This window comes from Papio anubis, chromosome 13, assembly GCF_008728515.1.
Source record: "Papio anubis isolate 15944 chromosome 13, Panubis1.0, whole genome shotgun sequence".
NCBI classification, from domain to species: Eukaryota; Metazoa; Chordata; class Mammalia; order Primates; family Cercopithecidae; genus Papio; species Papio anubis.
The window spans coordinates 83430105-83445276 of record NC_044988.1 but is presented as its reverse complement, the minus strand read 5'-3'; the positions used below and the strand labels follow the sequence as shown (position 1 = coordinate 83445276).

The 15172-nt window shown below is 47.2% G+C and overlaps 1 protein-coding gene across 27 annotated transcripts in view; it reads right to left on the bottom strand.

Annotated features, from left to right (window-relative positions):
* Positions 1–15172, bottom strand: part of ZNF618 (zinc finger protein 618) — a 176757-nt gene that overhangs the window by 8463 nt on the left and 153122 nt on the right. For 10 of the 27 annotated variants that reach the window (XM_031654418.1, XM_031654425.1, XM_031654428.1 and 7 more), the window contains 4 exons: positions 12064–12147; positions 9621–9665; positions 8502–8579; positions 120–221 (listed from right to left, as the gene is read on the bottom strand). In XM_031654418.1, the coding sequence (XP_031510278.1) occupies positions 120–221; positions 8502–8579; positions 9621–9665; positions 12064–12147 (309 nt within the window). The remainder of the gene's footprint in view (positions 1–119; positions 222–8501; positions 8580–9620; positions 9666–12063; positions 12148–15172) is intronic. The other 17 variants (XM_031654442.1, XM_031654432.1, XM_031654421.1 and 14 more) reach the window with 3 other exon arrangements.

The window sequence follows — 15172 nt, the reverse complement described above, 5'->3', positions numbered from 1 at the left end:
AACTATCATGCACCATCTTACAACATCACAGGAAGCACAAATGGTGGGAATGGGGAGCAGAGAGGAACAATGGGAGCATAAGGGGACCCTCAGGTCCAGCCCTGCTTGGGGAGACCTACTGTTATTGGCGCTGTTCCTCTGGACCTGAGGTTTCCACTTCTCTTCTACAACAGCAGGTGGCGATCGGGACTGGTTGGAGGCGATGTTGTTTTCATTGTCAGCTGTGGGCACAAAGGGGACAGTGTGTAACCTGGAAGGGTAAGAGGCCTGTTGATGAAGAAGACAAGAACTAGAGTGTGGTGGGTAACAGCAGAATGTGGCCACTGGGACGCAGGCTTGGTTTAAAATCCTGGCTCCTCCTTAGACAACTATCTATGCTTGCAAAGCCTCATTTTCATCTTTTGGAAAAACTAAGGTAATCATATGGACATTACACTATGGCTGATAGGACTAACAAGAGCGAATCCAGGAAGAGCTGAGCACAGTGTGTGGTATGGAGCAAACTCTCTGGAAATGGGAAGCACTGGATCCCAAGCCTGGCTGGGAACCCCACACCTACTCCCTGCACACAACCTCAGAGTTCTAGCTGATATACAGGGAAGGGAGTACCGGTCACACCCCCCAAGTGGCCAAAAACTCCTCATGCTCTCTCACTTCCTCAAAGTTTGCATTTTAAAAGTATATTTACTAGAAATTTCATTAAATGAACAAAACAAAACCAAAGCCATGTGTGACACAAAGTACCAAATTACCAACCCCCTCACTGTGAGACATGGAAACTGAAGCTCGGATATAAGAAAAGATCACAGAGAAAGCAGCAGCAGGGCTGGGACATAATCCCAGGTTCCCAGTTCCTGGATGTGTCCTCCACATACTTCTCTAGTTTTTGTTAATTGCACATATGCAGTTGTATCCAGTTATAAGTAATTGGTATATGCCTATTCTCCTGGATGCATGGTTACTCCTTGACATGTTTATGGGATCAATTCTGAATAGGACATGGTCTGTTCACATTCTTGTCACTACACATGGCCATATGTACTTTTATCATATACGATATACCACAGCTTGCTTAACCACACTCCCAAGTCCCAGGTTTCTGGCTCTGCTGTTTTCAATATTACTGTTCTGCTATGAACCTGGCTGCCTAATTGTGATCCTGTGATGTAATAATCCAGCAACATAAAGGATTCCATACCATGACCAAGGGGGATTTACTCCAGGAATATAGTTGATTAAACATACAAAAATAAATGCAATACACCATGCTAATGGAGTAAAGGACAAAAATCACATGGTCATCTTAATAGATGCAGAAAAAGCATTTGACAAAATCTAACACCCTTTTCATAATAAAAACACTCAATGAACTAGGAATCGAAGCGAAGTTTTCCAACCTAATAAAGAGCATCTACCAAAACCCCACAGCTAACATCATGCTTACTGAGGAAACACTGAAAGTTTTCTCCATAAGATCAGGAACAAGGTAAGAACATTCACTCACTCATTTCTTCTATTCAACATGTAGAGTCATGTTGGACATATATTCTGAGAAATGTGTTGTTAGGAGATTTTGTCATTGTGCAAACATCATAAGTGTACTTACACAAACCTAGATGGTATATCCTATTATACACCTAGTTATAGGGTATAGCCTACTGCTTCTAGGCTACGAACCTGTACAGTGTGTTACTGTACTGAATACTTCAGGCAACTGTACCACAATGGTAAATATTTGTGTATCTGAACATAAAAAAGGTATAGTAAAGATAGGATATTATAGTTTTATGGGACCACTGTCACATATGCAATCCATTATGTACATCATGTGGTGCATGACTGTATTAGAAATTCTAGCTAGAACAATTAGGTAAAAAAAGAAAAACATCCAGATTGGAATGGAAGAAGTAAAATGATCTCTAACTGCAGATGACATGATTGTGTATATAGAAAATCTTATGGAATCCACATACATACAAAACAATTAGAACTAATAAACGATTTCAGCAAGGGTGCAGGATACAAGATCAATATATAAAACAAAATGACAGTTTTCTGTACTAGTGATAAACATTCCAAAAGCTGAGTTAAGAAAACAATTCCATTTATAATAGCTTTGAAAATAATTACTTAAGATTAAATTTTAAAAAGTATAAGAATCGAACACTGAAAACTAAAACACTGTTGAAATAACTCAAGTAAGACCTAAGTAAATGAAAAGATATTCCATGTTCATGGACTGGAAGACTTACTGTTAAAATATTAACTCTTTCAGCCCATGAACATGGAATGTCCCAACTCATCTAGATTAAACACAATCCTTATCAAAATCCATATTGTTGTTGTTTTTCTGCAAAAACTGACAAGCTGATCCTGAAATTCATACGGAAATGCAAGAGATACAGAATAGCCAAAACAATTTAGAAAAAGGACAAAGTATACTGGAGGAATATACTTCCTGATTTCCAAACTACTACAACGCTATAGTAATTAAGACAGTATAATACTGGCACAGGATAGACATACAGATCAATGGAATACAACTGGAAACACAGAAATAAACACCTACATCTATGGTCAACTGAGTTTTGACAAGGTTATCAGGACAATTCAATGGGGGAAAATAATGGTCTTTTCTACAAATGGCGCTGGGACAACTAGATACCCACATGTAAAAGAATGAAATTGGACTCCCGCCTCACACACATATAAAAATAAACTCAAAATGGAATACAGACCTAAATGTAAGAGCTAAAACTATAAAATTCTTAGAGGTTTATAAGGGAACATATGAACTGATTTAAGTCTTTGTGACCTTAGGTTAGGTAGTGGTTTCTTGATACCACTGCCTGGATATGGCACCAAAATCACAGAGAAAAATAGATGAAAGGACTTCAAAATTAAAAACTTTTATACTTTGAAGGACATCAAGAAAGTAAAAAGACAAGACACAGAATGGGAAAGATATTTGCAAATAATCTATAGGGACCTTGTATCTAGAATATATGAAGAACTCTCACAATTCAATAATAAAAGGATACAAAAAAACAATTAAAAATGGGCAAAGGCTGTTCACTGATATCATATACCTAGAAAACCCTAAAGACTTGTCCAAAAAGCTCCTAGAACTGATAAATGAATTCAGTAAAGTTTCAGGATACAAAATCAACGTACACAAATCAGTAGCACTGCTATATACCAGCAGTGACCAAGTTGGGAACTAAATCAAGAATTCAACCCCTTTTACAAAAGCTGCCAAACAAAACAAAACAAAACAAAAAAACAACTTAGGAATACACTTAACCAAAGAGGTGAAAGACCTCTACAGGGAAAACTACAAAACACTGTGGAAAGAAATCACAGATGACACAGACAAATAGAAACACATCCCGTGCTCATGGATGGGTAGAGTCAATATTGTGAAAATGACCATATTGCCAAAAGCATCTACAAATTCAATGTGATTCCCATCAAAACAACATCATTATTCTTCACAGAACTAGAAAAAACAATCCTAAAATTTAAATGGAACCAAAAAAGAGCTCGCACAGCCAAAGCAAAGCTAAGAAAAAAGAACGAATCTGGGGACAACACATTACTGGACTTCAAACTAAACTACAAGGCTATAGTCACCAAAACAGCATAGTACTGGCATAAAAATAGGCACATAGACCAGTAGAATAGAATAGAGAATCCAGAAATAAGTCAAATACAGCCAACTGATCTTCGACAAAGCAAACAAAAACATAAAGTGGGGAAAGGACACCCTATTCAACAAATGGTGCTGGGATAATTGGCTAGCCACATGCAGAAGAATAAAACTGGATCCTCATCTCTCACCTTACACAAAAAATCAATTCAAGATGGATCAAAGACTTAAATCTAAGGCCCGAAACCATAAAAATTCTAGAACATCAGAAAACCACTTCTAGACATTGGCTTAGGCAAAGACCTTCATGACCAAGAACACAAAAGCAAATGCACAAAAAACATAGATAGATAGATGGGACCTAAACACAAAAGCTTCTGCACAGCAAAAGAAATAATCAGCAGAGTAAACAGATAACCCACAGACTGGGATAAAATCTTTGCAAATGCATCTGACAAAGGACTAATATCCAGAATCTATGAGGAATTCAAACAAATCAGCAAGAAAAAAATAAACAATCCCATCAAAAAGTGGCCTAAGGATATGAATAGATAATTGTCAAAAGAAGATAAATGAACGACCAACAAACATATGAAAAAATGCTCAACATCACTAATGATCAGGGAAATGCAAATCAAAGCCACAGTGCAGTACCACCTTATTCCTGCAAGAATGGCCATAACTTAAAAATCAAAAAATAATAGATGTTGGCAGGGATGTGGTGGAAAGGGAACACTTTTACTAGGACAACCACTATGGAAAACGCATGGAGGTTCCTTAAAGACCTAAAAGTAGATCTACCATTTCTTCCAGCAATCCCATTACTGGGTATATCTTCTTTGGAGAAATGTGTATTCAGATCCTTTGCCAATGTGGTCAATGAGCACAGGAACAGATGCTCAACATTATTAGCTGTCAGAAAAATGTAAATCAAAACCACAATGAAATGCCATTTCACATGCACTAGGATGGCTATTATCAAGAAGGAAGATGATAAAAGGTGTAGACAGGGATATAGAGAAATTAGAATCTTCATACACTGCTGGTAGAAATGTAAAAATGGTGCAGCTACTTTAGGAAACAATCTGGCAATTCCTCACAGGATTAAACAGAATTATCTTACAGCTCAGTATCTCCACTTTCAGGTATATACCCAAGAGAGTTAAAAACATGTACATGACTTGTACATGAATGTTCATAGCAGCATTATTCATAATAGCCCCAAACTGGAGATCTAAATGACCATCAGTTGGTGAATGGATAAACAAATTGTGGTATATTTAGACAATGAAATACAACTCAGCAAAATAAAGGAATTATTGATAACAGAGAACATGGACAAACCTCAAAAGTATGCTAAGTGAAAGAAGTTAGACACAAGAGGCTAAATACGGTAGAACTCCATATGTAATAAAATCCACTAAAGGCAAACTACAATGAAAGAAAGCAGGTGTTAGTTGCCAGTAGCTAGGGTAGGAGAAAGGGAATGACTGCAAAGAGGCATGAAGAAACTTTCTGGGTTGATGGTAATATTATTTTTACATTTTAGAGACAGGGTCTTGCTCTGTCACCCCAGGCTGGAGTGCAGTGGCACCAGGAAAGGAAGAAAGGAAGAAACCAGGAAAGGAAGAAAGGAAGAAACCAGGGAAGGAAGGAAGGAAGGAAGGAAGGAAGGAGGGAAGGAGGGAAGGAGGGAAGGAGGGAAGGAGGGAAGGAAGGAAGGAAGAAAGGAAGGAGGGAAGGAAGGAAGGAGGGAAGGAGGGAAGGAGGGAAAGAGGGAAGGCGGGAAGGAGGGAAGGAGGGAAGGAAGGAAGGAAGGAGGGAAGGAGGGAAGGAGGGAAGGAGGGAAGGAAGGAAGGAAGGAGGGAAGGAGGGAAGGAGGGAAGGAGGGAAGGAAGAAAGGAAGGAACAAACCAGGTGTGGTCATCTCCAAAATCCTAAACTCATGAGCTGCCAGCTTGCTTGCTGTCTGTCAAGTCTCCCAATCCCTCTTAGCTGTGGTCTTCCTGGCTGTACTTCAATGAGGAAGCTGAAAGAGATGACTTCTGAGAGGGCTTCCATCTCTACTAATCTTCCATCAGGGTCTACCTGAGGCTGCACAGGGTGGATGTTGAGAGCGTGGGCTCTGGAGTTCACTGAGAGAGCTGGAATCCTATCCATAGCCTGCCACTGTGACTGCATAGCCTTGGACAAGTTACTTAACCAATTTGTGCCTCCATTTCGTCAGCTATGAAGCAGAGCTGTTATGGGCACTTAACTCTGAGGGTTGTTCTGAGAATTAAATGAGTGAATATATGTAAAAGTCTTAGAACAAGGCCTGGCGCCAAGTAAAAGCTCAAATGCTATTGGATGCTTTTATTTTAGGAGATGTGCAACTTTGGGCCAGTGATTATGTTCTTTGAGCCTCGGTTTCATCATCTACATAATGGGGATGAAAATGTCAACTACCTAATCAGGAAGATCTGATGAAATAACCTGTGTAAAGCTCTCAGTACCACAAGTGACGCATAGAAAGCACTTGCAAAATTTTAGTTATCTTTGGTATTATTACTGCCAAAGCACGCTTCTCCAACGTCACCAAGGCATGCCAGGTTTTCCTATAGCACAGAAAGGAAGTTTATTAGCGGGAATTACCCTGTGCCATTCAGCAGCCCCATAATGAGATTGGTGTTATTCAAGGCTGATCCTCCTTATCGGCGGCGCTGTGAACTGCGCAGCTCATGATGCTTAATTTCTCTCTATGGAGCCAAGCCTTTAATCCCGATTCAGGGTGGCTGGGATTCAGCCTGGCTTTGCGCTTGATTGCCGGCCAGGCATTCTCTGGCTGCGCTGAACCAGAACAAAGCAGCCCGCGGCTCCACTCTGAAAACAAGTCAAGATGCTTGGGAGAGGTGGGGCCACCTCAAGGCTCAGCCCTGATTTGCATCTTAATGGCCTCCAGGGATGGGAAAGCAGTGGCACCCAGGCTCTTCCCTAATCACAGCTCAGCTTCCAGAAGCTGGCAGGGCGCGGGCAGAGTGCCGAGGCTTCAGAGGAAGAGTGCAGGAGGCTGTGCTGTGGGAGTCTCAGGACCAAGTGATATGTTCAGGCAGGACCGGGGGTCCTGCTTCCCCATGGGGTCTAAACACCTTGAGCTGGCATTCAAGGCCTTCCCTGGTGAGGCACGGCTGACGACAAAGGAAAGCAGGGGGTGGCAAGCGTGGTGTGGGGTAGGTTGCTGGAGACAGGGGATTTTCAGGCCCTTTAGAGATGGAGACACAGCTTCCTGCAGGAGGTCGCACAGTACCCAGACACACCAGTTAGAGCAGGTCTCCAAGGCAAGTGCCTTGGCTGCAACTCCAGAGCTCTGTCTTGATTTTAAGTTCATTAGAAATAAATAATAGGCTCCTCCAAAAGATCATGTGATTTTACGCCTAGTATACAGCAGATACCCAATTAATATATGCTGGATGAATGAGTGAATGACAGAGACTACACTAACAGAACAGTACTTAGCCTAAAAGAGATTCTAGTACTGTAATACTCTATGCTAGTCAGGCCAGACCTGAGAGATGATGTGAAAGATTTGTACAATAACAATAACAGGTGAAATAACAGCAGGTACCAATTACTGAACCCCATTATATGTCAGGCACTTTTCACCCATTATTTCTAATGCCTCTAGAGAATTCCTCTGGGGAAAGGGGTGGAGGGACAGCTAGCTGCCTCCCCAGACTCATGCTTCCCTTTGCAGAGTGTCCAGCTGTGCTGGGACAGTGGCTCTGGACATGCTTCCGCTCATGGATTCAGGCTGGTCATGTGACTAATTCTCCACACTGGAATTTGAGCATCTACAGGTGTCATATGTGGTCTGAAATGGTAAAGAAGTGTGCCTGCTCCATAGCCTCTCTCTCCACCCACAAAGAGAGAGGACGCCGAAGATCTAGAGGAGGATGGAGCCACAAGAAAAAAGAGCCTTGATCCCTGAATGACCATGTGGAAGCCACCCAACGAGGTCATGTGCATTGGGCTATAATGTGAGTAAGAAGTAAATGATCTGTATGTGTAACCACTGAGAATGTGGAATTACTGACTTATTCCAGCAAATAGTGTCTCCCTAAGACTTGTGTTATGCTGTGGTGAAATATAATAAAAAGGTTGCCTGGAGAGCAGATGACTGCACCTGTAGCTCTAGAGCAGTGGTTCTCAAAGGGTTAGTCCCTGAACCAGTAGCATCAGCACTGTCTTAAGACTTACCAAAAATGCAAATCCTAGTCCCCACCTCTGCAGACCTACAGAATCAGAAATTCACAATGGAGTCTAGAAATCTGCGCTCTAGCCAGCCTCCTGGTGATTCTGATGTGTCCTCAAGTTTGGACAGAATTGCATTCTGGGACATAGGGTATTAGTGAATGAGACTCTGCTCTGAGGCGGGCCTTAGCCCAGTTTGCCTTGGGCTGCATGTCTCTCCATCCCCACCTTCTGCCTCTGCTCATCTTGATCTCAAACCATGTTCCATTTCCACCTGCACATTTCGCTTCCAGGCTAGCTCCTACTTGGCCTTTAGGCCCAGCCAAGAGGCCACCACCTCCAGGAAGTCTTTTCAATTCTGTCCCATCTCTCTGTGTTCCCACAGAGCCTGTGCTGCCTCCCCACCGCCCCCGCCTGCAGAGCACAGACCAGCCTGTGCTAATAACTGACTGACTGGGGCTCCCTGCAAGCAGGTTCCATGTCCTATGAGCATTCTTTCCAGGAAAGAGCGGTCTTCCCCAGGCGCCTCAGGTCAGGCCCTAACCATCTCTTCCGTTTGCAGGAACTGAGGAAGGGGAGGGGGAGAGGAGCTGTATCCCTGGTGGGCAGCGGGGCCCCTTACCTGCGTGGGATTGCATGTGCTCCAACAGGTTGTTGTAGAACTGGAACTGGATCCCACAGGCGCCACAGGTGTAGGGTTCTGGAGGGAGAAATGAGGCAGCCGCGTGAGGGGTGGAACCAACGCAGACACCTTCTGCTGGGCTGCAGGCAGCTTTGCAAGTGGGAACCCAAACACACACTGGGTCTCTGTGCTCAGGGCTCCAGGCCCAGCCTGCCTGCCTCCCCTGTCACTAGACCCATGAGGGAGAGGCTGGGGGAAGGAACAATGGGGAGAGAAAGCCATGCAGAGAGAGACCATTAGCTCAATTGAGCAGCTATTTATTGAGTGCTTACTGCGTGCCAGCCACTGTTCTGCACACTTGAGATGGGGGTAGCGGGGACAACATCAACATCAACAGACCAACGGCCCTCTCAGGGCAGAGACCGAGTCTCATGGTGTCACACCCCAGCTCTCTCTGTGGAACCACATGAGGTCACTATTTGCCAAGTGAACAAATGAATGAATGTATGAATGAACAAGAACCAAGGTAACAGACATAAGGGAAGCAAGAAGGAAAAGGGTAAGAAGTGGAAAAAGCCACAGAGAAGCACGAGGAAGTGGGGATCCGATGGGGAAAGGGAGGAGGAGAGGGAAGGAGTGAGGAAGGGCACGCGTAGGAACAGGTGCAAGGGGCGCAGGGGCCTGGATCACTCAGCTCTCTGCTCTCAGCACTCATGTCAGTGCCTGGCAGAGAAGAGGGACAAGGAGAGAAGGAAGAGGAAAAAGAAAGGGGTGGGAAGAAGAGCAAGGAAAAGAAGAAAAAGGAGGGCTGCAATGGGGCTCGGAAGAGGTGTCCTGAGGCTGCCCAATGACCGTGAATGGGAAGGCCTGAGCTCCTGCCAGGGCTGGGGCAGCAGAGCCAAGGTTGCTGCTCGTTAGGGCTCTGCCCCACTCCATCCAAACTGCTCCACCCGCCCAGGGCTAGACCTCAGCCTGCCTCCACCAGCTGCCAGGTCTGCCCGGGAGGGCAGCCCAAGGCCCATCTCACACAGCCTGGAGGTTCCAGGAGCACGTGGCTGGTTGAGTTCCTTCCCTGCCCTGCCTTGCCCTCTCCAGCCCCCCGACAGGACCATCACTTACTCTGTAGGAGAGGGAAAGGGTTGGAAATCAGGGGACTTGCAGTTTCTGCAAAAGAGAAACAGTTTAGCCATCTCTTCTAGTTCTGCCGTTCTGTGCTGATCGTCATAATTTTTATTCTTAATAACCAGTGAGCCAGATGGGGCTTTCAGAGGAGCAGGGAGCATCTGAGGGGCAGGCTTACAATCTGGGGTGGGGTTGCGGGGAGGCTTGACACAGAGGCCATGTCTTTCAGAGGATCAAGGTTTAATTACTGTGGGTGCTGGGGCCACCAGGCAGGGCAAGACAAGTCACTGCCATCCCTCCAGGACACCCTTCACTCTGAAAAAGTGAGGCCACATGAGTACCGGTGACAAGACATCCTTGCACGGCAGCTCACTTCGGGACAGGGAGCTGGCAGCTCCTTCTAGGTTCTGGCACCAGGGTGGGGATGTTTGGTACCAAACACCAGAGCAGCCACCGAAAGCGGCTGTGCTTTGGAGGGCTCCTGCTGGCTGGCATCTCTCCCTCACTTCTTGGCACTGCCAGAGGTTGGCAAGCCTCAAATGCAGCAGGCAGCACAGTGGGGCCAGATGGACGAGATGGGGAATCCTGGCTCCACCACTTATAATCTGGGGGACCTGGGGCAGCAATCCACCTTTCCTGAGCCTCAGTTTCCCACTCTAAAAAGTGGGGATAACAATAACATTGACCCACACGGGGCTGTGGTAAGGAGGAAGACAGATAAGACATATAAAGCTCTGAACACATGCCAGGCACACAGTAAGCGCTCAATAAATGGCGGCTGCCAACAGCAGCAGCAGCAGTGCTTGCACTATCATTCCCGATTGTGGATATTAGTTCTGGGGGCAGGGGACGCGCAGAGGGTGCAGCATGGCTTGGCTGGGAGCACAGGGCACACCCGGAGACCTTGGTTCCAGCCCGGCGCTGCTACTTATTCTGTGTGGCCTTGGGCAAGTCACTCCATCCCTTTCAGGTCCACCTCTTGGAGAGGTCGTGTAGATTACATTGTTCAAAACCTCATTTCCTTCCGCAGAGCAGTCATCAAATCACTTGGTTTATTTAAAAAATTAAAATGATCAACTATCAACACCAAAAAACCCTAACACCTGAGTATGTAATCTGTGCCAGGCACTCACTGAATGTTTACCACCGCCACGGGGCTATGTGTGTTCGTCAAGCCACTTTACAGCAGAGGGGGGATTCAGAGACTAGCCTAAGTCACTAGTTAGCAAGTGGTGGAGTTGGGTTCCCATGTGAGTAAGAGCCCGAAGTGGAGCTCCTGTTACTAGGCAGATGCCTCCACACTCAAGTCTGGGCTCCTGGCTGTCTCAGAGGGTCCCCAATGGTTGTGATGTGTTCATCACCTGTCCACACCCAGGCAGTGCCCAGCCAAGTGCCTGGCACAGGCTGACACCTAATATGTAGTGAATTAACCTTCAACCATGCAAGAAAGTGAGTGGGTGCCTTCCCCTAATGTAACCACAATGTGAGAATTCCTCTCCCCTCCTGCCCTGCCTCTCAGGGTTCAGACTAGCTTGCTGTGTTCTGCTCCGACAGAGGCTGCTGGTGACCAGCCAGGGACCCCGCAGGCTGACCCTGGGTCTGGTGGGAGAGGCCCCTTGGCTGCTGCTCTGGACATTCGAGGGCTTTGTCGCGGTCCTGCACGACGCAGGCCATCAGGGGGCGCCAGAGACCTCAGTTTAAACCTGCTTAAGCAGGTAGGGGCTGGAAGGGAATCTTCGTTCTAATGGCTCCACGGCCAAAATGAGACCAGAACTTGGGGCCTCTGGCTCTCACAGCTCTCTCTCTCTCTCTGTCTCTCATTTTGAGACAGTGTCTTGCTCTGTCACCCAGGCTGGAGTGCAGTGGTGTAATCTTGGCTTACTCTAACCTCTGCCCCCTGGGTTCAAGCGATTCTCCTGCCTCAGCCTCCTGGAGCTGGGATTACAGCTACTGTATTTTTAGTAGAGGTGGGGTTTCACCATGTTGGCCAGGTTGGTCTCTAACTCCTGACCTCAAGTGACCCACCCACCTCGGTCTCCCAAAGTGCTGGGATTACAGGCATGAGCCACGGCGCCTGGTCTCTTAGAGCTCTTTCTACTGTACTTTCTTTGCTTCTCCTGTAAACAAACTGGCTGAGATGTCTACCCTAAACATATAGCAGTGGCTCTCTCAGGCCCAACCATCTGGGGTCAGCTGAGTTGATGCTGCAGGCTATGGGGAGGGGTGCTGCTCTCTCCATGGGGGAGACAGAGAGGAGGCACTGCCCATTGATGCCCAAGGCTCAGAGGAATGTCCCTGGAAGAAAGGGCCCCTCCTGCCTCTGCAGTCTCCCTCTAATTCCCTACTACCGGCCTCCTCCCAACAAGATCCATCATGCACCACAAAGACCCCAGCCCACAGGGTGCTGCCGCACAGGATGGCCGTCAAGGGGCACGCTCACCGCTGGAGTTCTGTGAACTGCTGTTCGTCTCTTCAAAGTGGTTTTGTGCTTTGCCTTCTACTCTCCGACTGAAAGCGCTTTCTGCTGGGTGGGGGACAGGAGAGAGAAAGAACACAATGGTGATTGGTCAGCACTAGGTCTCAAGGGAGGGGTAGGGTGGGTGAAGGCCAAGGACTCTGCTGGGCCAACCAGCTCTCATAAGGGCTCCGAGACCCCAAGTCAGACTTCCCCAGGCTCCTCTGAGTGGCCTAGTCCCTTGGCAGGGCCGCAAGAGACCCTCCCGGCAGTGCCCAGGGAGGCCAAGGCACAGGGTTGGGGGAGGGGTGACATGCCCCAAAACACACAGATGAAATCCAGCTGGAGAGCAGATGGCAAATGGGCCTGAGTCTCCCATCTTTGGCTCCCATAGAGCCACATTTCTGACACCAAGTCATTAGATCTACCGCCCACCACTCCCTGTCAGATTCTGCTGCCACGGGCCCCACCAAAGGGCAGAGATGATGACAGCATGTTTTCTGGTGATTCCAGCTCCATCAGCTAGGTGGTCCCTCGTGACAGGGAGGGCATCCTGGAACAGACGGCATGACAGGGAGAGCCGGGGCAGCCCCACAACCCCAGAGGCCAAACCCAGGCAAAGTCTGGTCAGTGTTCACCCAGAGGAAGGGATGGGTTCCCTCTGAGTGACTACTGGGGTGTCTCTGCTTACAGGCTGCCATCTACCTGAGTGGCCTGCCCTCTCCCAGCACACTCTCTGGAAACCCTGCAATGCAGAGATAGGGTCCAACCAGGTGGAAAACCATGAGTTTATCCCCCACCCCCACCTACAGAAGGTATTGAAACAGATGATCCGAGTTGGAAGACAGCCCAGCTTTTCCAAGGCGCTCTTGGCATGAGGGGGATGCCAGATGATCCAAGAGATAAAGACCTCAGGGAAGAAGTCAATTTGGGATGTGCAGCTGACCCAGTCCATTTCTTAAGGAGAAACAACTTGCCCAAAGATATCAAAGGCTCCGAGAAGTCTGCCCGGAAAGAGACCCATTTAGGTTTACTTAACCCAGCCTTCCCCAAACATCAGAGGGGTTCCCACAGAACCCCATTTTTAAAACATTAGATTCTGAAATATCTCACAAAATTGGTGATCTTGAGAATGCACTTTGGGAAACAGCACTCTCACCTGGTCCACCCTGCTCTGGAAGAGCAAGTACTTAGTTTGTGGGTGCCAGGGTTGCGGATGGTCACGGGGATGATGGGAAAGGAAGCCAGAGGCAGCGCCTGCAGGCCCTGCCCAATTCCCACCTCCCCCTGACCCCCGTCATCCCACTGTAACAATGTCTCCCGACACAGGCTCCTTCCTGCAGAGGCTGCAGCTAACATTACAAGGACGACCCTCCCTTCAAAATGTGTCTGTGAAATGCCTGGGCTGACAGTCCCAGGGAGCATCTACAAATTGGCACAGAAGGCCCCTCTGTTCAGTCTAGGGAAAGCAGGGTGGGGGGCTCTCGTTCGCTGAGTACTTCCTATGTACCAGGCACTGGACCACATACTTTACATCCACGGTCCCTCTAATTCTCCCAAGAGCCCTGTGAGGGCTGCACTGTCTTTCCCATTTCACAGGTGAAAAAACAGAGGAAAGAGTGAGATTGTCAAGTTCCTAGGGTTGGATGTGCTCCTAACCCTCCCAGATGGCAGAATCAGACTTCACTCTGGGGCCAGGTGCTTCCTTTTGAAAAAGGCCTAGGGTAGAGAAGTGACTGCCTACCCCATCTTCATCCTTGTGTACGTCGGGTGACTGGTACTCATCTATGGAGGACTTCTGACCAGCATGCTGGTAGAACTTACCACAATTGAGGTTGCAAACTCTTACACTGCTCAGCTGATAATGCACATTTTGAATAGCTTTCCTCGCCACAAGTACCTCTGGCTGAAAAATCAACGTGCAGTACCAGAGGTGAAATCCCATACAGGGACATGCCCATACACACACGAAGGGCCACTTATTCCAGGACGAGGAGGTGACTGACAGTTTCTTCCTCAACCACACACTATCTTACCTCCCATGCAGGCTCCTGCTCCCAACCGGATGCCCTCGGACCTGCCCAGCTGGTGAATCCAGAGGTGACCCCCACCCACAAGGCTTCCAAGGCACATGAAGGCAGCCTGAGGCCTGTCCCGCAGCTTGCTGAATGCCTACTCAGAGACACTGAAGCTGGAGACCGACCACGTACCACACCCTGTGGGCCACCCTCTGCAGAAACCGCGGGCATAAAACCCAGCCACAAAGTGCAAGAGAGAAAGCAAGATTTAAAAGCCATGATTCCATCATTTAGTGGAGCCAATATCTATCACCAATAAGACCGTGATGACCAATCTGCTTCTAACTAATTTATGCTACTGTTGAAAAACACAATGGCTACTGGCGTTTCTCAACACAGTACCTGAAAAACCATGACCTTCAAGGCTGATTGACTACCCTCTTTTTGGGAGATCTAAGCACAACAAACATATCTTCAAAGAATCACACCCTCGCCCAAAATTAGCCTCCTGAACTAAGGAGTTAAGGAAAGCACGGCTTAATCACTCGGCTGGGTTGTCAGTCACCAAATGAACCAAGTGGTTCCTTTACCTGAGTTCTCACCTTGATCATCTATTTATTTAAGAAATGACTTTGGTCTCCTGAGGACAACTGAAGGGCCCACGGTCCCAGAAGTACCACATCATCACTCTGCCTTACAACCCCCAAGTCCCGGCAGGTGGCCCAGGGCTGGTTCCATCCAAGCGGGAATCTAAGAATTCCTGACTGCTGCTCCTCAGCACACAGTGTGTCTGGCCAGTTTTCCTGGAGGAAATAACTTCTCGGAACTTTTTACTGTCTGTTTACCCCTCTGGAGCCAGAGTCCTTTGCAGTGTGAACTGAGGAAATGGTTGGCATCCACTGATTTCGTGCTGGGCTTATATCTCATGGAGGAGTTTCATGGGTAGTGCCACAGAAGGGGAGCGCAAGAGACCGGAGATCTAGGTTGACCACCCGGCTTATCCTGCTTTGTTGAGAGCAGATCCTTGTTGAAACAAATTTTTTTTTAATTAAGTTTTCTGAAAGGTGGGAAATGCA